This window comes from Marmota flaviventris, chromosome 17 (genome assembly GCF_047511675.1).
Source record: "Marmota flaviventris isolate mMarFla1 chromosome 17, mMarFla1.hap1, whole genome shotgun sequence".
NCBI classification, from domain to species: domain Eukaryota; kingdom Metazoa; phylum Chordata; class Mammalia; order Rodentia; family Sciuridae; genus Marmota; species Marmota flaviventris.
The window spans coordinates 32219200-32241886 of NC_092514.1; the positions used below are offsets into that span (position 1 = coordinate 32219200).

Below are 22687 nucleotides of genomic sequence, written 5' to 3' on the forward strand. Positions count from 1 at the left end.
AAGAATGAATACAATTCTTTGGCTGGTACGTTAAATATGTGCATGCTATATAAAGGACGTTTGTATTTCATGGCTTCTGAGTGAATCATAAACTCCCCTGGTGCAGCCTAGTTCTCTGGTGGAGATCCTTTGTATCCCTTTCTAAACCACTTACTTTGAAACTTGTGACTTTAAGGAAGGTATTGGTTCATGGAGTTCTCTGTCCATCTGAGCTCTTTCATCTTTGGTGTTTTAATATTCCCTTGGTCTTCAATATAGGCATTCCTCCCAATGTTGTTTTTAGCACCGATTTGGTTTTTATGTCATTTGGGATCTCCCCTGTCCCCATGATAGATCATATTTCCTTATCTGTTGTACCTTTTTTCTCGGAAACATTTTTTCTACGGTGTAAAAAGTGTTTCCTCTTCATCCAGTGATCTTAAGCTCTCCATGTTAACAGGTTTTCTCTGATAAGCTTAAACCTGAAGTATTCCTAAAATGTAGACTACTGATATTCCTTCTACTCCCACTTTATCTCTCATTTCCATCAAAGGACCAAATCCTTTTTTCTTCATTATGCAGCAACTTGAAAAATGCTTTTATTTTATCTCCTTCCTCTTGTTCTTTTCTACTTGAAGAATAGCTTTCTCTTGTGGAATTTTTTTCTGTTTATATATACAAGTTTTGGGGGTCTAATTAGTTATATCTGATAGAATGCATTTTGATTAGTTGTACACAAATGAAACACAACTTTTCATTTCTCTGGTTATACACTGTGTACAGTCACACCACGTGCAGTTCATTCATGTATGTTTATAATATTTTGAGGCTTATTTTGTGAAGCATCTAAAAAGTAGTAACCATCATGATATAAAGGAAACTGTGAGGGAATGACAATGACTTTAATTTCTTCTAATTATACATGACATTAAAAGTGAAGGTCTTAATGCTGACATTTCTATTTCAACAATGGATTTACTTAACTCTTTGTAGAGCTTCTGTTTCATTGAGTTACTTTTAAATTATTTTTTTCTTTGGGATACACTCCTTCCGTTATCATGTGCATGTAAAATAGTAGGGTTTTTTTTTTAGGTTGTATATGGACACAATATCTTTATTTTTATGTGGTGCTGAGGATTGAATCCAGTGCCTCACATGTGCCAGGCGAGTGCTCTACTACCACTGAGCCACAACCCCAGGCTAGATTTTAAAAGTTACAATTTCAGATAGCCGTAAACTGATGTGGTTGGGTTTTTACCCAGATGGTTTTTATTTATTTTTTTTGTACCTGGATTGAATCCAGGGACTCATAGCCACTGAGCAACATCACCGGCCCTTTTTTATATTTTATTTAGAGGAAGGGTCCTGTTAAATTGCTTAGGACTGGCGCTGGGGTTATGGCTCAGCGGTAGAGTGCTAGTGCGGGGTCCTGGGTTTGATCCTCAGAACCACATAAAAATAAATAAACAAAATAGAATGTATTGTGTCCAACTATAATTAAAAAATTAAATATTAAAAAAAATTGCCTAGTACCTTGCTAAGTTACTGAGGCTGACCTTGAACTTGTGATCTCCTGCTTTCATTTCCCAAACTGCTGGGTTTATAGGTGGCTCTGAGGTGATTTTTGTGAAGTGGTGAATTTTACAGTTTTACAATTTACAGAGATTTAATTTTTTTTTTTTTTTTTTTAATTTGGTACTGGAGATTTAACCCAGGGACCCTTTATCACTGAGCTATATCCCCAGTCCTTTTGATTTTTTGAGACAGGGTCTTGTTAAATTGCTAAAAGCTTTGAACTGACCTCTAACTTGGTAATTTTCCTCCCTCAGCCTTCCTAATTGCTGGGATTACAGGAGTGCCTCACTATGCCCAGTGGTATTCTGCTATTTTCCCTGGCTCTTCCCATGATAGTTGTGTACCATCCTTTTTTTTTTTTTTTTTTTGCGGGGTGGGGTGGGGGCCGTGCTGGGTATTGAACCCAGGGCCTTATGCATGGGAGGCAAGCGCTCTACCAAATGAGCTATATCTCTGGCCCCCAGAGTTAATGCACCATCCCTAAAGTAATTTTGAGTTCTTTCCATTTGACATAATAGTTAAGGAAACTCTTTTATTTTGGGGTACTGGGGATTGAACCCAGGAATACTTACCCAATGAGTCACATCTGTAGCCCTTCTTCTTTTTTATTTTGAGGCACAGCCTCGCTAAGTTGCTAAGGATGACCTCAAACTTGAAATCAGCCTCCCCAATTGCTGCACTAGCATGCCCAGCTCATTTTGTCTCTTTTCGATATTGTTGATGGGCTTATTCGTGTCTCTCTCTCCCTTTTTACTGTAGCCACTCTTCTGTGTGAAGACAAGTTGTAACCCTACACAGTCTTATTTTTTTTTATACGATATTAGAAAAATCAGCAAGTTTCTAGATATATACTTATTAGGTCTCAGAATATCTCAGAATGCCTTAATTTCTTCTTCTGGGAAATCTTGGTTTTCTTTTAGTTACTCCATGTATAGGATTTAAGATTTATGTAATAGTAGATGTTTTGTATAATGTCTTTGTAGATGTGATAACCCCATGTTAATTGGAAATATTATGACTCTAGGCACTTTTGCTAAACTGGTAACATAGGACACATATATTAAATTTTACTGTAACACATAGTTGATGAATAGACCTCAACCCTCCAAATGAGTTTTAGGGTCTTAGAGATTTTAGGGACAGATACAACTAAATTTCCCATAAAATAATAATGGACTGTAGAAGTAGGGTCTGTTGAAATTGCCCAGAAAGTATCAGAATTCTGTTTTTGTGTAGAGAGATCCTTACAGAGGTTTTACTTTAGGACATATAGGTCAGTTTAATAAATAAATGTGCATGTGTTTTAATTTTTGTGTGTGTGGGGGGCACTGGGGATTGAATACATGGGTGTTTTGCCAGTAAGCTGTGTTGTGTCCCAGCTTTTTTTTTTTTTTTTTGAGACAGGTTTTCATTAAGTTGCCGGGCTGGCCTTGAATTTGCAATCCTCCTGCCTCAGTTTCCCAAATAACAGGTGTTCATCTCTGCATCTGGCTTAAAATATATTCCATTTCTAACACATTCATCTAGCCTCTTAATTCTTTCATCAAATATTTGTGTCTTTTTTTAATGTTTATTTTTTTGTTATAGGTGGACATAATATCTTTATTTTTTTATGTGGTGCTGAGGATCGAACCCAGTGCCTCACACAAGGAAGGCAAGTGCTCTGCCTCTGAGCCACAACCCCAACCCTTGTGTGCCTTTTCTGTAATTAGATATTATGTTCTTCTGGGAATGTAGGGATGAAGATATAGTTCATGCCTTTGTAGAAAGGTAATATTTGATCAGAAGACAAATAGTAATAATCCTCAATACTGAAGTGTGAACCTAGATGAGAGAGTGCAAGAAGGCTTCACATAGTAATTAAATTTGATCCAGAGGGCTGGGATGAGTAGTTTCCTCTGCAAGGGGTCATTGGCCAGTTAACTTAAAAACCAAACAGCTCTTTAGAACCTTGAGTGACAAATTTACTTTCTTTCTTTTTTTTTTTTGTACTTGGGATTGAACTCAGGGACACTTGGCCAGTGAGCCACATTTCCAGCCCTATTTTGTATTTTATTTAGAGATAGGGCCTCACTGAGTTGCTTATTAGTATATCACCATTGCTGAGGCTGGCTTTGATCTCAGGATCCTCCTGTCTCAGCTACCTACGCCTCCGGGATTACAGGTGTTGGGAAACCTCTCTCATTCAAACCATAACAAATACTTGGTTCAGAAAGTCTAAGTGGTGATTAGGTTCCAGGTGCTTAAGTTACATTGTCTAGGTTTGGATTTTTGTTTTGCTGTTTTGTGACTTAAAGCAGATTACCCTTCGCTTCAGTTTTCTTTATTTAAAATTAGGATTTGTAGTTCTAATACTGGACACTTTTTTTTCCCACATTGGGAGAAGATGGGTTATGACCCTGTAGGCTTTGGTATGAGGTAATTAATTCTGTAAACCAGTACAAAGGGTGCTGTTTTTTCCCATCACTGATTCTGAACTGTTTGCTTCCATCCTGACCTAAATCTCATTAGAAACTGTAGAATTGAGTTTTTTGATAACTTGTCAGTTTGATGCCCCATTTTTTATTTTTTTGTTTTTGTGATACTGGGAATTGAACCCAGGGCCTCCTCCATGATAGGTAAGTGCTCTGCTACTGAGCTACACTCCAAGCCCTTAAGTTTTGAGTCTTGCTAAGTTGCCCAGGTTGTTGTGGAGAATTGTGATCCTCCTTCCTCAGCTTCTCAAGTAGCTGGCATTATAGGCGTGTGCTACTGTTTTTAGTTTTTTTTTTTTTTTTAACTTTAAGTAATTAAAAACTCACCAGAGACTTTCTTTTACTTTTACTAGCTGGCAGGGACAATCTGGGAAAGTCATGTTTTATTGGGATGTTGATGTAGAGTAATAAATTAGTGGCATGAGAGTAAGCTTTTTGGAGATAAGGGTCTAGAGGGTTAATTTCTAGGTAGAAAAAAATGTGTTATAAACAGGAATAAACTTTTTTTTTTTTTCGCTGTACTGGGAATTGATCCCAGTGTCTTGCATGTTCTAGGCAACTGCTTTACCACTTAGCTACATTCTCAGTCCCCAAAATACATTTTACTATATTAAATGTTTGTGCCTCTGGTAGATATAAAAACCAGTTAGTCAATGTTTCATTTTTCTTATTTTTGGTACTGGGAATTGAACTCAGGGTCCTATGCATGCTAAACACATATTTTGCCACTGAGCTTTACTTCTAGCCACTCACATCTGTTCTTATTGGAACAAATAATGGAATACCCATACACATGAATTCAAATCCAAATGTGATTAAATGAAGACACTAGTTGGGTTAGATTGTCTAGTTTTATTCCACTGATGTGATCTTGAACAAGTTTAAAAACCATATTTTTTAGTTTCCTCATACAAAAGGGGAGAGAGTACTGTTACTTGTTCCAAAAGTCTGTTGGATGCATTAATACAATCAGAGCATTTGGTGCAATACCTAGGAAGCATGGTGTGTTTTATTTGTGAATGAGTTATTGAATGAATGTGCAAAATCAAGGATCAAAGTTAATGAAGGTCAAGGTGAAGAAACATTTGACTCTTCTGTCAGTAACATAAACTGGCTCCATGTTGTAGATATCTAACTAAATTATTGTCACAGAGGGAGGAAGGAAAGTTAGCCATGAAAAAACAGACTTATTGTGTTTGATTTAATATGCTCTTTAACTTGAGATGATTCAGAATTTATACAGCAGGTATTTTCATTGTTCCCAGACTTCATACACCAAACTTGCTTGAGTTGGGAGTCCTCTGGTCTACAAGTTATGATCAAACCTGCTGCAGATACTTAAAACAGTTTTCCTCGACACCAGAAATGTTTGTCACATTGACAAAATATTTGCAGCAAAGATTTCATGATGTGCTGGTTGTGCTGAATAATTTTATATGAATATAATAGGTGGTGTTAATTTTGTACTAATGAAGGTTTTTTTGTTGTTTGTCTTATGGATTGAACCCAGGGATGTTTTACCTCTGAGCTACATCTTCAGCCCTTTTTTATAAAATAATAATAATAATAAGTTGCTGAGGCTGGCCTCCAGTTTGTGATTCTCTACCTTAGCCTCCCTCACAACTGAGATTACAGGTGTGTGCTACTGCCTGACTCTAACTCAGGTTTTCTTTCTTTCTCTCTCTCTTATTCACCCTATGTCAGCTTTACCACTGAGGTCTCTCACAAGTTGCTAAAAGTTGCTGATGCTGTCCTCAAACTTGTGATCCTTCTGCCTCAGCCTCCTTAGTCACTCTGCCCTGCTCTAATGCAGGTTTTAATGACATGGTTCTAGAGTTTGGGATAAATCAGAGCTTTCCTATAAGATTTTGGGGTATATTGTGGTTCATATTATTTCTTTTGCTGGTGTTAAAAGGATAAGAATGACACTCTAATCTTGAGAGTGCCCCAGTACTGGTTGTAGGAATTTAGGGGGTATTAAGAAGCTGCTTATTCATGCTAATGCTGTTAATACACTACCTAAAGTAATGGTTAAATTCCCAAACGTGGGAGGGCTAAGAAAAGTTTGTTAGGATCTAAACACTTGCCTGTGATCCCGCCTCAAGAGGCTGAGGCGGGAGAATGCCAAGTTCAAGGTGAAGTTTTGGCGATTTATTGAGACTGTTTATAAAAAAATAAAACAAGGGTTGGGGATGTAACTAAGTGGTAAAGTGCTCCTCTTAGTCTCCAGTACCAAAACGAAAAAACAAATGAATAAATTTGCTGAGGCTGCCTCAGCTTCTCACTGGGGTTATAGGTGTGTGCCACTGCAACTGTAACACAGATTAACTAATAGGCAAAATGTCTAAATTATCATTGTCCAAAAGAAGGTTCACAAATGGCTAATAAGCACATGAAAATGCTTAACACATTATTGCCATCAAGGAAGGGCAAATCAGAACAACAATTGGGGTGCAGCTCAGTAGTAGAGGTCTTAACCTAGCATGGTTGAGGCCCTGGTTCAAATCCCCTCCCCCCCAAAACACCAGTGAGATACCATTTCAAACACAATATGATCACTTTAAAAAGGGAGTGGGGTGCAAGTGTAGATGAGGATGTGGAGTTTAGAATCCTCCTACATTGCACAGCCCCTGTAGAAAACAATTTGGTGTATTCTTCCACAAAGAGTTAATTATACTCTTAGTTATGTATCTAGACAACTGAAGTCATATATCCACACAAAAAGTTTTACATGAGTGTTTATTGTAGCATTATCCATAATAGCAAAGTGGAAATATTATTATCTGGTGAATGGATAAATAAAATGTGGTATATTTACATAGGTAAGTAAAGTATTAATACAGTGTGGATGAACCTTGAAAATATGCAGTGTGAGAGAATCCAGTCACCAAGTACCACATGCACAGTTCTAGGTTATACAGATTTATAGAAACCAAATAGATTGATTTTTCTCCTCACCCCCAGTAGTTGGATTTGGGGGTAAATGATGACTTCTAATTGTTCTGGGGTTTTTCTTTTAGAAGTGAGGTAATGGTTGTAGAATTACATGAATATACTAAAAACCATTGAATTGTGTGCTCTAAATGTGTAAATGGTTATAGTATGTAAGTTTTATCTCAGTAAAGCTGTTAGTTAATGAAGGGATAATTACTGTTTCTATAGTTTTACCACATAGTACTCTTTGCATTGTTTTGTCACTAATGAAGGTAATTATATAGTTGAATGTAGAATAGTAGATTTATCACTGTTTTAAATACATTTTCCCTTGTATTATAAAATACTAAATGTTTATTGTTGGGTATAGATAGGGCTGTAGCTTAGTGCTTTATGGCTTGCTCAGTTTGTACAAGGCCCTGAGTTCTGTCCTTAACACCACCCCCTCAAAAAATGTTGAAATTTTGTAATGCACAGCAAAATGAAAAATAGATTTAGATTAATCATTTGGAATAGTATCCAGAAATCACTGGTAAAACTTTATATCATTAGATAGTTGTGTTTAGTTTTTTTCATACATAATGCATAATCTTGCAATAAAAAAATAAATAATGATACTTTCTGGTATATCTGGGTTACTTTATTTTATTAATACTTTGTACCAATTTGGAAAATTGAATTACTGGTTTTCTCAGGTATGTTTAATTTGTTGTTTTTTGAAAATAAGCCGGAATGGAACTGAACTGAACTCCATTGCCTCCAAACTTAGTCTTCGTGCTGGGCACACACCTGTAATCCCAACAATTTGGGTGGCTGAGGCAGGATTGCAAGTTCTAACTTCAGCAGCTTAGTGAGGCCCTGTCTCAAAAAATTAAAAGGGCTGGGGTTGTAGCTCGGTGGTGAAGCACTCCTGGATTGAATTACCAGTACCAAATATAAATTAACTAAGTAATTTGATTCAAATGGAATCATGCAATGTCTTTTTTCTCTTAAAAGTGTTTTTGATATTTACCTTAATTATCTTTCAGTTTTAATTAATCTGTAATATAGGTGTGTACCACAGTTTATTCATTTCACTTCTTGATGCACATTGAGTTATTTTCACATTTTTGCTGTTAGGAGAATCAGATTGCTATTGACATAATGCAAAAGTCTTTATGAAGATAATGTTTTCATTTCTTGTGGATAATACCTAGAACTGTGATTGCTTGGTCACATAATGGTTATTAAAAAAAAAAAAAAAAAAAAAAGCCAAACTGCTAAACTGTATTCTAAAGAGCTTTATTGCATCTTAATACTTCTATTTTCTGGTATTCTGAAGGGATGATTTTTTTTGGGGGGGGGGGACCAGGGATTCAACCAGGATCACTTAACTACTGAGCCACATCCCCAGCCCTTTTTAAATTTTATTAGAGACATCTCACTGAGTTGCTAAGTTTCAAAGTCTGCTTTGAACTAAAAAATCCTCCTGTCTCAGTCTCCCCAGCAACTGGGAGTACAATTTATACACCACTGTGCCCGGCTGAAGGGATGGTTTTTGAGGCATTTTCCTGGGGTTGCACATTTGGAAGACTTCCTTATTTTTACCATACTGTTAAACAGTGAAGGTGCTGTCATTTTACCTATTTGTTAAGGTATCCTTATGCTTAAGGAATTAATATATGCTTGTTAAAAAAACAGATTTTTATGTCTCATCACCAAAAATTCTGAATCTGTAAACATGGAGAGCCACTTGATAGTGATGGCATTAAGTCTTTTCTAAAAGCATCATTTTTGTTGTTAATACATTTGTTTTGTATTATTGAGCTGTTTTGGGTTCTTTGTTTTCTCGTAGTATTTTTTAAGTATTGGGATATTCCAAAGATTATTTGGGCCCTTTTCTTTGCTTGCCACCTAGTGGTAACAGATAGTAACCATTAGCGATTTACCAGTGAATGAATTCTTAGGTAGATTATGCTTTTCTAAAAGGAGGGTTAGAAACATCAAAAGTTTGCCAGGGTACCATGACACATGACTGTAATCCCAGTGACTCAGGAGGCTGAGGAAGGAGGATTGCAAATTTGAGGCCAGCCTCAGCAATTTAGTGAGGCTCTAAGTGACTTAGTGAGACCCTGTCTTAAAAGAAAAGGAAGAAAAAAAGAATTGGATTATAGTTCAGTGGTAAAGTACTCCTGACTCAAATCCCCTACCCCCACCCCAATCACAGGTTTGTACTTGTGACTCATGTGCTCAGTATACTTTTGTTGTTTGAATGAATCCCCCCTTCCTCTTGAGATTTTGGTAGGTTTTTTTGAAATACAGTTCAATTTGTAGTTACTTGTAAGGCAACATGTTTTAGAACATGTAAACTTTTTTTTTTTTTAATGGGGTACTGGGAATTGAGCTCAGAGGCACTTTACCTACAAGCTACATCCCCGGATCTCTTTATTTATTTTATATATTTTTTTATTTAAAGGTGGACACAATACCTTTATATTTATATGGTGCTGAGGATCAAACCCAGTGCCTCACGCATGCTAGGCAACTGTTCTACCTCTGAGCCACAACCCTACGCCGTTTATTTTTGAGACAGAGTCTTGCTAATTTGCTTGGGACCTCGAACTTTGGTGATCCTTCTGCTTCATCCTTCAGTTGTTGGGATTTCAGATGTGTGCTACTGTGCTTGGCTAGAGCCTGTAAATTTTTAATCCTTTTCTCAAACTGCCAGCCTGATTACTTTGACTGGAGAATGGATAGGTGTATATTCTTATTTAATCTGAGATGCCTCCAAATCATAATATAAATCATACTAGACATTGCATGAAGTTTTCCTGATTCCATATAAGTTATGCTCTATATTCTCTTGTTGGCTCTTCTAATTTTTTTTTTTTTGAGAGAGAGAGAGAATTTTTTAATATTATTTATTTTTTAGTTTTTGGTGGACCCAACATCTTTATTTTTATGTGGTGCTGAGGATCAAACCCAGTGCCCCACGCATGCCAGGCGAGCGCGCTACCGCTTGAGCCACATCCCCAGCCCTCTTCTAATTTTTTATTATTTCCACAGCACTAGGAATTGAACCCAGGTGTGCTCTGCCACTAAGCTGCATCCCCAGTATATTATTATTTTATCATCATCATCATCATCATTATTATTTATGGAGACAGGATCTTGCTAGGTTGCCAAGGCTTACTTTGAGCTTTACTGAGATTGACTTCAGTCAGTCTCAGTAGATAAGATTATAGGTAGCTTTTTCCTGGTCCTTCTGTCCCATTAGTTTTTATGATTATGAGGTTATTTTTGTTAAAATTTCTTTTTTGTTAACATCAAGGAGGTGCTGTTGATTGATCCTGGGATCAATCAACCAGGGTCCATGTGCTCTTCTGTTGATCTATACACATAGCCCCTATTTTTGTTAAATATTTTAGCTCTTGCTTTCTGTTAACTTGGGAAGGGAGTGGGCACTGTGAAAGGGATATTAACAAAGATTTTTAAGTTTGTATGGACTGATTTTGTTTCTCCCATTTAGAAATGGTGGAATCAATGAAGAAAGTAGCAGGGATGGATGTGGAGCTGACAGTTGAAGAAAGAAACCTCCTATCTGTTGCATATAAAAATGTGATTGGAGCTAGAAGAGCTTCTTGGAGAATAATCAGCAGCATTGAACAGAAAGAAGAAAACAAGGGAGGAGAAGACAAACTAAAAATGATTCGGGAATATCGGCAAATGGTGAGATGGTTGCATTTTTCAAGGAAAATGATTGTTATTTCTTACATGTAGAAGTTGACATTGGGTTAATTTGTAGAATTTTGTACGTTCTTCTATTGAGAGTCTTACTTGAATTAGTCAGCTGCTTTTACTGTAACAAAATATTTTAGGTAATTAAATTATATAAAGGTTATTTTGGCTCATAGTTTTAGAGGTTCCAGTCCATGATCAGGAGGACCCATGCCCTCTGGTAAGTGTGTGGGATTAAATGTGTCCTGACCTTTGCCTTTTGTGTTTATAGTTTAAAAAAATTCTCCAAGAGAAAGGAGGCTTGTTTTTTTTTTTTTTTTTTTTTAAGTGACTTAAGTCTCAGGCTTATGGCTGTAAGTTATTTGGCCTTAGACATTTAATATTTTAGGTCATCCTATAGCACACATTGAATATTCATCTTTTTATTCACCTGAATTAGAAATTACAGCTACAGAGTATTTCAGGACTACAAGCATGTGCCCTGTGTCTGGCTGTGTATAGTTTTGATCAGAGCACAACTAGAAAACAAATTTAATTGTTGCTTTTATTATAATAAGTATTAAAACATCATTGACAACATTTAGGGGCAATTTTGTATGGCTCTTGTGTGCCACACAATTTGAAACATACTGTCACTCTCCATATGGAGTCTTATTCTAGTCATTTTTAAAAAATATTTACTTTTTAGTGGTAATTGGACACAATACCTTTGTTTTTATTTATTTATTTTTATAAGGTGCTGAGAATTGAACCCAGGACCTAGCGCCTGCTAGGCAAGTGCTCTACCACTGAGCCACAACCCCAGCCCCTAGTTATTGTTTTTTAAACAGTAGAAATTATCAGAGGGTTTTGGATTAAGAATTGTTTCATGAGGTTATTTTAGATCATGTTCGTTTATACATGCATATAAAGGTGGGGCTTGGGATGTATCGGTGGTAAAAATTTGCCTAGTACGCTCTAGGTTCCTAGGTTCAGTGTCACCAAAATAAATAAATAACCCTGAAAAGGTAGATATTATCCCAATGTATAGATGGCAAAAACAGGTTCTAAGTGTTAAATAACATACTGAGGTAACATAGAATGTAGTGAGTTAGGATTGGCATTACCCCCACCCTCAAATATGGTGAAACAAATAATATGGGTTGGCAGTAGACAAGTTTGAACCAGAGGGCTGAGGAAATGAGAAAAGATGATGAAGAAAAATGCTATGAGCTAGTTGTGGGATTTTGTCTAATGAGTGAAGGGAAGTATGAATTGAGCACAATAACTGATAACTTGGGAGAATATGAAATCAATAGAATGGAGGTTTGCCCACTCTCTAAATAGGAATAATGAGTTTAAAAAGCAAAAGAAGAAGTTGTAGGCTAAGAGTTGGAATATTAGAATTTAGGATACAGCAACACAGTTGAGGTTAAGGTCATAGAGATCAATGAATTGTTTATGCTGGGCTTGGTGGTGCATGCCTTTAATTCCAGTTATTCCTAGAGGTTGAAGTAAGAGGAATGCAAGTTCTAGGCCAACCTCAGTCACTTAGATAGTATCTCAAAAAGGGCTGAGGCTGTAGCTCAGTGGTAGAGCATCCCTGGATTCAATCCACATTACCACAAGCAGGAAAAAAAAAAAAGGCTGTGCTGAATGGAACATGGAAGATAATACCTTGGTGCAGTATCAGTTATTGGAGAAGTAGGCTATATATATTTCATGAATGTGGGAAAGGGCCTGGAGATTTGCTTTGGAGTAATAAAAGCAGTCATATCCAATAGGCGAGGATTTAAGAGAACTTAGAAATCTTCATATTCCTAGGGCATTCTCTACTTGAAAATTATCAGGCAGGTACTTTATTCAGAAGACAGCTAGTTTTACTTAGGTTAAGGACAAGACTAGGAGAAGAGAAAGAGGGAGAATTCTTTATTAATGCAAAGGAGATCAAACTAGAAAGGTTTAACAGTATTACTGAGAATTAATAGGAAATTGATGACAAGATGATCATGTATATTTGGGGGGTGCTGTGTATTTTTGGCATTATAAATTGATAAGAAATGAGTGGCAGTATTTACTTTGGCCTGCAGATTTTTGGTGCCATAACTGTTTGTGAATCACTTCCACTAAAGTGATTGGTTCTTGGAATATAGTTAGGAATGTGAGTATTGAAGATAAACTAACTAACTGTTGATTTTTTTTTTCTTTGTACCCTGTCTGGGTTCATATATTAGGGGAATTAAATCCAGGTTTTGATGGACGAGGCAAATTGCAGCCCACTTGAGTTTTTGTTGTTGGACTTTAGGATAAGTAAGGAATCTTCTCTTTTTCCTCTGTAAATGGAGGTAATAGTTGATAGTTCACATAAATGCCCAGCATTTAAAAGCAAGGGGTGTTACATTATTACTGGCAATTCTGTTGCTGAACTGAGAGGTGTGGTGTGTGTAAGTACACCCTTAAGGAATAGCATTCAGAGGGGAAAAGTTACAGTTAATAATCTGGAGACAGTCTTTCTGTAATTTTGGGTCAAGAAAGGAGGAGGTTTAAGAGAGGGGTGTGTGTTCTATTTTATACTAGACTTTCCTTTTTTTTTTTTTTTTTGGTACTGGGGATTGAACTCAGGGACACTCAACCACTGAGCCACATCCCCAGCCCTATTTTTTTGTATTTTATGTAGAGACAGGGTCTCAACTGAGTTACTTAGCATCTTGCTTTTGCTGAGGCTGGCTTTGAACTTGTGATCCTCCTGCCTCAGTCTCCTGAGGCGCCGGGATTACAGGCATATGCCACCATGCCCGGCCTAGATTTTCCTTTCTTTTTTTTTTAAAGAGAGAGAGAGAGAATTTTAATATTTATGTTTTAATTATCGGCGGACACATCATCTTTGTTTGTACGTGGTGCTGAGGATTGAACCCGGGCCGCACGCATGCCAGGCGAGCGCGCTACCGCTTGAGCCACATCCCCAGCCCTAGATTTTCCTTTCTTAAAGCCAGAGGTAGGTGGTCAAATGTGTAATACTTTATAGAATTTCTAGACTTAATCTGATTTTTTTCCCCCCACCCTTACAGGTTGAGACTGAGCTAAAGTTAATCTGTTGTGACATTCTGGATGTACTGGACAAACACCTCATTCCAGCAGCTAACACTGGCGAGTCCAAGGTTTTCTATTATAAAATGTAGGTTCCATACTAGAAGGGAAAATGTAAGATTAAAAGTTGGCCTTAGAATCATGACATTTTTTCTACATAGGTTTTCAGCTTTTATTTTAATGAGTTATTTAATGTTAGAAGGTTATATGGGAGGAGTGATTCTTAAAACTTAAATAGCTTGATATTCATTTGCAGATTTCACTGCTATTAGAGAATTGATTTTAAGATGATCAGTCTATTATAAAAAATATATTGGCTTTTGCTTTATTTACCTTCTTTTGCTTTGGGTTTCTTCTCCCATCTACAGCTTACACTTCACTATCTAACCATCCATCCCCACACACCCCTGTAGTACTGGAATCAAATGTGTGTGGGGGGGTGTCTCACATGCAAGTCAAGTGCTGTAGCACTGAGCTGTATCCCCAGCCCTTTATTTTAAGACGGAGTCTTACTAAATTGCTTAGACTGGCTCCAAACCTGCTGTCCTTCTGCTTCAGCCTCCTGAGTAGCTGGGATTATATGTAGGGTCCACCACGCCCAGCCCACGGTGCAGTTTTAACCATTATATAGAAACATTTTTTTGAGGGCTGGGGATGTCAATAGTAGAACACATGCTCAAGGTCTTAGTGCAAACCCAGAACCACATTGGGGGAAAAAGAAGCATTTATTTCATGATCAAGGAGACAAATCTCTAGTTCCTCATTCCTGGGTTTTTAAATCCTTTTTTTTTTTTTTTTTTTTTTGCTATATATTTTATTTTATATATTATAAAAATTTTAAAGTTTTTCTATTTCAAATGCATTCCTAATTTTGGTTTTGTTTTGTTGTAGGAAAGGGGACTACCACAGGTATCTGGCTGAGTTTGCCACAGGAAATGACAGGAAGGAGGCTGCAGAGAACAGCCTAGTGGCTTATAAAGCTGCTAGTGATATTGCAATGACAGAACTTCCACCAACGCACCCCATTCGTTTAGGTCTTGCTCTCAATTTTTCCGTATTCTACTATGAAATTCTTAATTCCCCTGACCGTGCCTGCAGGTAAGTCATGGAGGAGAACAGAAGCTCTCAATGTGAAGTGAAAAGGTTCTGGAGGAAGAGATAGTTACTTGTTTTGTTCATTGGAACCATCTTTGTAGTCTCAGTCACATGAATTCTTTTGGTTCTTGCTGAAACTGTTGGGGTAACAGACAGACACATAGCAGTTAATAATCATTGTGTTGATTGTTTCAGTTCTGTAGATCTGAATTTTAGATTCAAAAGATTTTAACATAATGTATGTGGGAAAGGAATGAGGAATTACCATAATAAAATTAATTTTTGTATGTCACCTTTTAGTCTTTATGGGCATGCTTTTAATTAGTTATTTTCTGGGATTGGGGGTGTAGGGCACTTGTCTAGCAGACATAAGGCCTGGAGTTTGATTCCCAGCACCTCTGGGAAGGAATTATTATTCTCTTAGTGAATATATTACTAGTATTTTTTGTCTTTTTTTTTTTTTTTTAAGAGAGGGAGCGAGAGAGGATTTTAATATTTATTTTTTAGTATTTGGAGGACACAACATCTTTGTCTGTATGTGGTGCTGAGGATAGAACCCGGGCCTCATGCATGCCAGGCAAGCGCGCTACCGCTTGAGCCACATCCCCAGCCCCTATTTTTTGTCTTAATAAAAACAATTTTTAGTGTCATTAATGTAAGCTATTCTCTTGTTTTTTCTAGTTTTTGATATTGTAGATACAAATTTTAGTGTTTTTGATTAATATAGATAGATTTCAAAAAATTGTGGTTAAGTACACATCACATGAGTTTTTATAATTTATAACCATTTTTAAGTGTAGGATTCAGTGACATTAAGTATAGCCACAGTGTTGTGTAACTGACTTTCTGTTTCAAGACTTTTCATCAGCACTCTGCTCCAGTTTTTCCTCTAACCCAGTTCCAGGCTTGCCTTGAACTTGGTTATCCTCCTGTTTCAGCCTCCTGAGTAGCAGGGATTATAGGTGTATACTACACACCTATCTGTTTTATTTTCTGCTTCTGAATTTGCCTGTTCTAGGTACCTCCTATACATGGAATCATAATATTTGTTCTTTTCTGTATGGCTTATTTTATAAGCATATTTTCAAGATTTATTCACATTATAGCATGTATCTCTACTAAAGTCCTCTGTTTTCTTTGAAGCCAGGGCTTTGGGCATGCTGGGCAGGTGCTTTACCACTGAGCTACAAAGGACTTCAAGGGTTTGAAGGGTACCCCTGAAGTCCTTTTTGTGGCTGAATGTTCCATTTATAACACATTTAGTTTATCTTTTGATGACTAGTTGTGTTTTGTTTTTTGGTTTTTGTCTTTTTAAATAATGCTATCATCATCAGCATACCAAGTATCTGTTTGAATCCCTGTTTTTAATCCTCCCTAGAAGTAGAATTGATGGGCATGGTAATTTTGCTTCAACTTTTTGAGGAGTCCGACCTCTTCTACAGAAAGTGAATCATTTTACGTTCACATCAGCAAAATTTGAGAGTTCTATTTTTTCCATGTTTTTACTAACACCTGCTGTTTTTTTATTTTACTTTTATTGTCTTGGTACTATGAATTTTGGACTTAAAGTGCTCTATCTAACGTTGAACTATACCCTGGCTTTTTAAAATTTTTTTATTTGTTGCGACAGGGTCTCCCTAAGGTGTCCATGCTGGCTTCAACTTAAGAATCCCTCTGCTTTGGGCTGGGGTTGTAGTTGAGTGGTAGAACACTTGCCTTGCATATGTGAGGCACTGGGTTTGATCCTAAGCACCACATAAAAATAAATAAAGATATTGTGTCCATCTACAACTAAAAAAAAAAAAAAAAAAGAATCTCTCTGCTTTAGTTTATTATGTAGGTAGAATTATACTTTTGTACCATTGTGCTCAGCTTGATACTACTTTTTGATGTGTAAATGTTTTTAATCTGATGAAATCAAATTTATCAATTTTTGAAAAATTTCCCATGCTTTGTCATGTAAGAAAATAAAATCCAGGGCTGGTGATACAGCTCAGTTGGTAAAGTGCTTGCCTTGCATGCACAAGGCCCTGGGTTCAATCCCCAGCACTAAAAAAAAAAAAAAAAAAAAAAAATCCACCAAGTATGGTGGCGCATGTCTGTAATCCCAGTGACTATTGAGGCTGAGCCAGGAGGAATGCAAAGTTCTAAGCCAATCCTCAGTACCTTAGCAAGACCCTTTCTCAAAATGAAAAGTTCTGGGGCTGTGGTTCAGTGGTTAAGTGCCCTGGTGTTTAATTCCCAGTACTCTCCGCACTCTTGCCCACCAAAAAAAAGCCATGTTCAGATCCAGTGCCATGAATGTTTTTATCCTGTTTTGGTTTTTTCTCTTCCAGCATTTCATAGTTTTACGATTGTAAGTTTCTAGGTCGTGTGTGTGTGTGTGTGTGTGTGTGTATACATACTTGTGCTACTGCTGGTGGTCCAACTCAGGGCCTTAATGTGTGCCAGGCAAGTATTCTTGTTAATCCCCAGCCCTTTGATCCTTTTGTTTGTTTGTTTAGTTAATTTAAAAATTTTTGTAATGATGCAAGAGTTCATTGTCATGCATGTGAATATCTAGTTTTCTTAATAACGTTTTGTTGAAGTTGCTTTTTGTTGTTGAAATATTTTGGCACCCTAATTTATGAAGTTAACTGACAGTTATGTATATGACAGTTTTCTCCTGGGCTCACTTCTGTTGTTTATAGCTTATTTTTGTTAGCCTCTTTGCATGCATTTTAAGAATAGTTTTTTTTTAAAAGGTTTTATTTATTTATTTTTTGAGAGAATTTTTTTAATATTTATTTTTTTAGTTTTCGGCGGACACATCTTTATTTGTATGTGGTGCTGAGGATCGAATCCGGGCTGCACGCATGCCAGACAAGCGCGCTACCACTTGAGCCACATTCCCAGCCCAAGAATAGTTTTGTTATATTACAAATTGTAAAGTCTTTTTGATTATGTGTCATAGGAAATTTTATTATTGGTGGTGGTGCTGGAGAACACACACAACCTCATATATGGTAGTTATTCTACCATAGCCTCTCCCACTTTTTTGTTCTTGAACCCAGGGGCATTGTACCACTGATCTTAGTCCTCATTCTTAAGGACTCAGTCCTAATGAGACAGAGTCTCATTAAATTGTTTAAGGCCTCAATAAATTACTGAGGCTGGTCTAAAACTTGTGATCTTACTGCCCCAGTTTCTCCAGTCACTGGAATTATAGGCATGTGTCATCCTGCCTGGCTTCCTCACTTTTTTGTGTGATATTGGTGATTGAATCCAGTGGTACTCTACCACTGAGCTACACTCTTCAGTCCTTTTTATTTTTTGAGAACAGTTCCCCTAAGTTGCTGAGGCTGGCCTTGAACTTTGTGATCTGCTGCGTCACCCTCTGGAGTTAGTAGAATCACAGGCATACGCTTCCACCCTCAGCTTCCTATTTATTTATTTTATAAAAGTTTTGTCTTATAAAAGTTTTCATAATATTATAGCAGTAAAAATCCTTTTTTCCCCCTCTTTTCAATGGAAGTGATTTAAAGAATAAGGAATGGAGAGAGCAATTAAATTTAACTTTTAGAAGTGATTTGTGTATGTGTGTGTGTGTGTGTGTGTGTGTGTGTGTGTTTTACTAGGAAAACATTAAGCCTAAAGTTCCTTTTATGCTAGTGTACAGCTTTACTACCAAGTTCCTGGGTATTGTCTTGAGACTTTCTTTTGCTGTAAAACTTAAGTAATTGAACCATTAACTAGAACTTGCAAAAATGCTTTTATTATTTTGCATATATTTTGATGGTGGTTTCCCTTGGAATTTGTACATGTTGTTAGCCTATATAGAATTAGGTCTGTATATTGTAGCCAGTGGTAAGATGCTTGCAGAAAGCATAGTAAAAAGTAGTGCTCAAAATATATTTATTCCAAATTAATTCTTCTTTTTTAAAATAATGTTTTCAACATCCATTCATGTTATAGTATGTATCAGAACTCCACCTCTTCATTTAGGTGGTGCTGAGGATCAAACCCATCACCTCGAGCATGCTAGGCGAGAGCTCTACTGTTGGGCCACAACCCTAGCTCCCCAAATAATTCTTTTTAAAAAAATCATTGTTACCATTATTCAACTGGAAGGGTAAGATTGATATCTCATTATTTTTGCACTGTTAATTTTTGTAATACATTTATTTAATTTTAGGTTGGCAAAAGCAGCTTTTGATGATGCAATTGCAGAACTGGATACACTGAGTGAAGAAAGCTATAAGGACTCTACACTTATCATGCAGTTGTTACGTGATAACCTGACACTATGGACTTCAGACATGCAGGGTGATGGTAAGTAAACTTTCTGTAGTTAATTGTATCTGAGTTGCTGGATCATTTTACTCATTTTTAAAATTTCTTGTTTTTTTAACATTAAAATACAACATAAATTCAGAGCCTGTCTGCTACCAAATATCAATTACTGCCTTCATAGGAAATGGTACCAAAGAAAAGCATAGAGATAAAAGACATATTTAGAATAGGGGGATCTTATGTTAATATTTAAAGATTTTAGAGTTTTGCCTCTAATTAAAAATGTTTTGTTAAACTTAGTTTACCTCTTTCACAGTTCTTTGAAGGCTGAGGAAAAGAGGGATGGGAGAGCAAACAATTTCATCTTCTCAGATTCAGTTTGGGGAGGTAGAAGTTAATTGTATTTCAAACTTGATGATATTGGTAGCTATTGTTGATGTACCTTTGTTTGGAAATCTTTCATCTAAAAAGGGACTAATTTTCCTCCTGAAGTCTGTAGAGAAATGAAATGTTTTGTCCTTGGGTATTTATTTAAGGGGTCTGATGGAGTTATACTTGGAAAGGTTTTCAGTTCCACACAGTTACTAAGAGTGTTTTATAAAATTTAATTGCGATTGAGGGAATGTGTACAAATCTTTACTTTAAATGTGGAGATCCAAATTTGTAATGTTTATTTTGATGGCAATTAAACTCATGCTCTACCACTGTGTTACAACCCTATCCCCCTATTGAAGGTGGGTGGAGAGAGGACAGTGTGATATGACCATTATGAGATAGTTGTATGGGTTGCTGGTGATGGTGGTAAAGGATTAGAACAGAAAGTGTGTTGACAGTTTTAGCTGCAGTTTCTAAAGTATCCAAATTGAAGTATATGTTATGTTGCTTGAGGATGGCTATATCCTCTGTTGGCTAAACCCACATGCTGTGATGTCTGAAATATACTTATGTATTGGGGTATATATATATATGTTGTCAGTTTGTTTACTCTGCAAAGATTGAATTAAATTTCTGACTTAGGTTATGGTACTAACATGAGAATGAGGTGGTTTAGCTTCTAAATTCTAAAGCTCATGTGTTTATGAAGTATTCATGTGTTTGACTAGGTCTGAATTAATAAGATTTGAAATGTAACTGACTAGAACAAATTCAGAGGAAGCCAAGGGTGCTTTTCCAAACAAAACTTCAGAAAACCACTATTATTTGGAACACAAAACTAGTTTCCCATATCTAAACTACAATGACTTCAGGTTTCTTCTAGCTTTAAAATTCTATGGTTTTTTGACAATAACTGTTAGAAAGAATGGCCAGTCGCCCGCAGCTCGGTGAATTAGTATTTCGGTGCCTCTTTGAGGGAATAAAAGGGAAAGCAAAATGAAAAGGAAAGCATGTGGAGAGTTTGGTAAGCAGGAACAATTGCTGCTTTCCTTTAAGTAAACTCTACTCCTCCAACCTCGGGACATGTTTTTAAGGCTGAAAGTAACAGAGGTGACCTGTGTTGAAATGCCTTTTTAAAGACACTTGATGCCAGACCTTACAGTATCTAAGTTGCTAGATTTTCCAATTAAATATAAATTAAATTTATATTCTCTAATACACCTATAGCTCATTCTCACAGATAATTAAGAGTTGATTAGTCAAAGTAGACTATATGTCATCATTCCATTTTTATACAGAACTTAAATTGTTAGGGTAGGGTTATTGAGTATGGTTTTTTGAAGTGGACCATCTTAAAATTGGAATATCTTCTTTATACTGTTTTCATGATAGGAAAGATTTTTGTACAAAGATTTCTTGTGATATTTTAGCATAGGTTTTTCTTTAATCTGAAAGTTAGTTTTAGTGTTCTCCCCTTCCTCTAAACCCCCTTGAGCCCTGTTTTCACTGTCCATGGTCCTGTTGGCATTCTGGTCTTACTGAGCTCCCACTGGAATAGCCAACTTGCACTGCTACACATTTCAAAATTTCTCCAACCAATTCCAAAAAGTTCCAGAAGTTGTGAACCCACATGGTCAGGTTTGTCAACAATAATCCCCACTGCTGGTACCAACTTCTGTTTTAGTTAGCTTTTTTTCCTCTGAGATGAAACCAGAACAACTATAGAGGAGGGAGAGTTTTATTTGGGGGCTTATGGTTTCAGACGTCTCAATCCATAGAAAGCAGACTGGGCTCAAGGTGAGGCTGAACATCATGGCAGAAGAGTATGGCAGAGGGGAAGGAGCTCATATGATGATCAGAAATCAGAGAGTGAAAGTTATTTTTAATCTGGAGAAATTTAGTTGTTTCAGTTCCTTATTCAGTCTATAATTTGAACAGTTGATCAAATTTAGTAAAAACAGTATTAGTTATTAAATTTTTTCTTTAAAAATGCTTATAGTTAAGGAGCATGATAGTATTAACAATAAAAAAAGATTGTTAATATTGTAGTAAGCTTAAATTATTAAGGGCATTAGGAAATTTTTTTTTACCACTTTTGCTTAAAAAAATAAGTATAGTACTGTATGTTCTCTTAGGTGACTTGTAATAGATTCCATACTAAATATAGAATTATTATCATGAAATTCGTGATTTTCCAGAATGTTACTTGCATTTAGTTTATAAGTATTATTTAGGTGGTTTTCTCCTTTATTTCTAGCTGTACAAAGTAGTGTCATGAAGGATTTGAATTGAGTGTTTCTAAAGGAAGAAATGTATGCAGTTTACTTACATGCTTTTATGTCTTGTTACTACAGTGTATGTTAATGTCTGTCCCAGTGTTTTGGAACATAGTTCTTTAAAGGGATCACTACCCTTGGGGTGATTTCAGTCCTTTTCTCTAAGAGGACTGTTTCATACAAAAGAATATGTGTGTGCTATCTGTTCCTCCAAAATCTAGAAGGAATAGGCACAGAAATACCTGTCACTTTTCTGTGTACTTTATAAAAGAAAATTATTTTCTTAGAAGTAAAAGGAAGGATTGGACAGATTATTTCTTAGAGGGCAGTATATACAAAGTGAAAGATCAAAATCTGACTCCCCTTGTATCATTGATGTTTTCCTTTGTCCTGCTCTCTTGGTTTATTTTTCTTGTAATGTTGCTTTCATATGATTGTCTCCCTCCCTCTCTCCTTGCAATATAGATTCCTAAAGGAAAATCCAACTCTTCCTTTCCTAAAAACTCTACTTTGTAAGTCATTATCATGGCACAGTGAATTTTGCTTTCAGTTTGGGTTCTTCACTAATCATGCCTGCATATTTATCATCTTGTTGCTTACAAACTGCCTGTTCTATATTTCAAGGCGCTAAACTTTCTAAGACGTCATCGGCCTGCTACCCCTGCCTATGTCTGGTTGGGTGTGACTTACACGATGATGTGATTTATATATGTGTAGGACTTATATGCCAAAGTTATTTGGAACTTTTGACAAATCTAATGATTGCTTATGAGTAATTAGAGTGTGTCCTAGGGTTAACTTATATTGGCAATATATTTCTGTAGAAATGAGAATAAATGTGAATGCTCCCATGATGTTTCCTGAATTTTGAACACAGGAACAATTTGTAGAATGAATCTTTGGGGGAACAGCTGGGTGTCTTTT

General features: G+C 36.4%; 1 protein-coding gene across 1 annotated transcript in view; it reads left to right on the top strand.

Moving 5' to 3' along the window:
- Ywhae (tyrosine 3-monooxygenase/tryptophan 5-monooxygenase activation protein epsilon) overlaps positions 1-22687 on the top strand; it is a 37344-nt gene that overhangs the window by 12063 nt on the left and 2594 nt on the right. Inside the window, exons 2-5 of the mRNA XM_027924561.2 lie at positions 10471-10670; positions 13727-13833; positions 14637-14843; positions 19015-19151. Coding sequence (XP_027780362.1) covers positions 10471-10670; positions 13727-13833; positions 14637-14843; positions 19015-19151 — 651 coding nt within the window. The remainder of the gene's footprint in view (positions 1-10470; positions 10671-13726; positions 13834-14636; positions 14844-19014; positions 19152-22687) is intronic.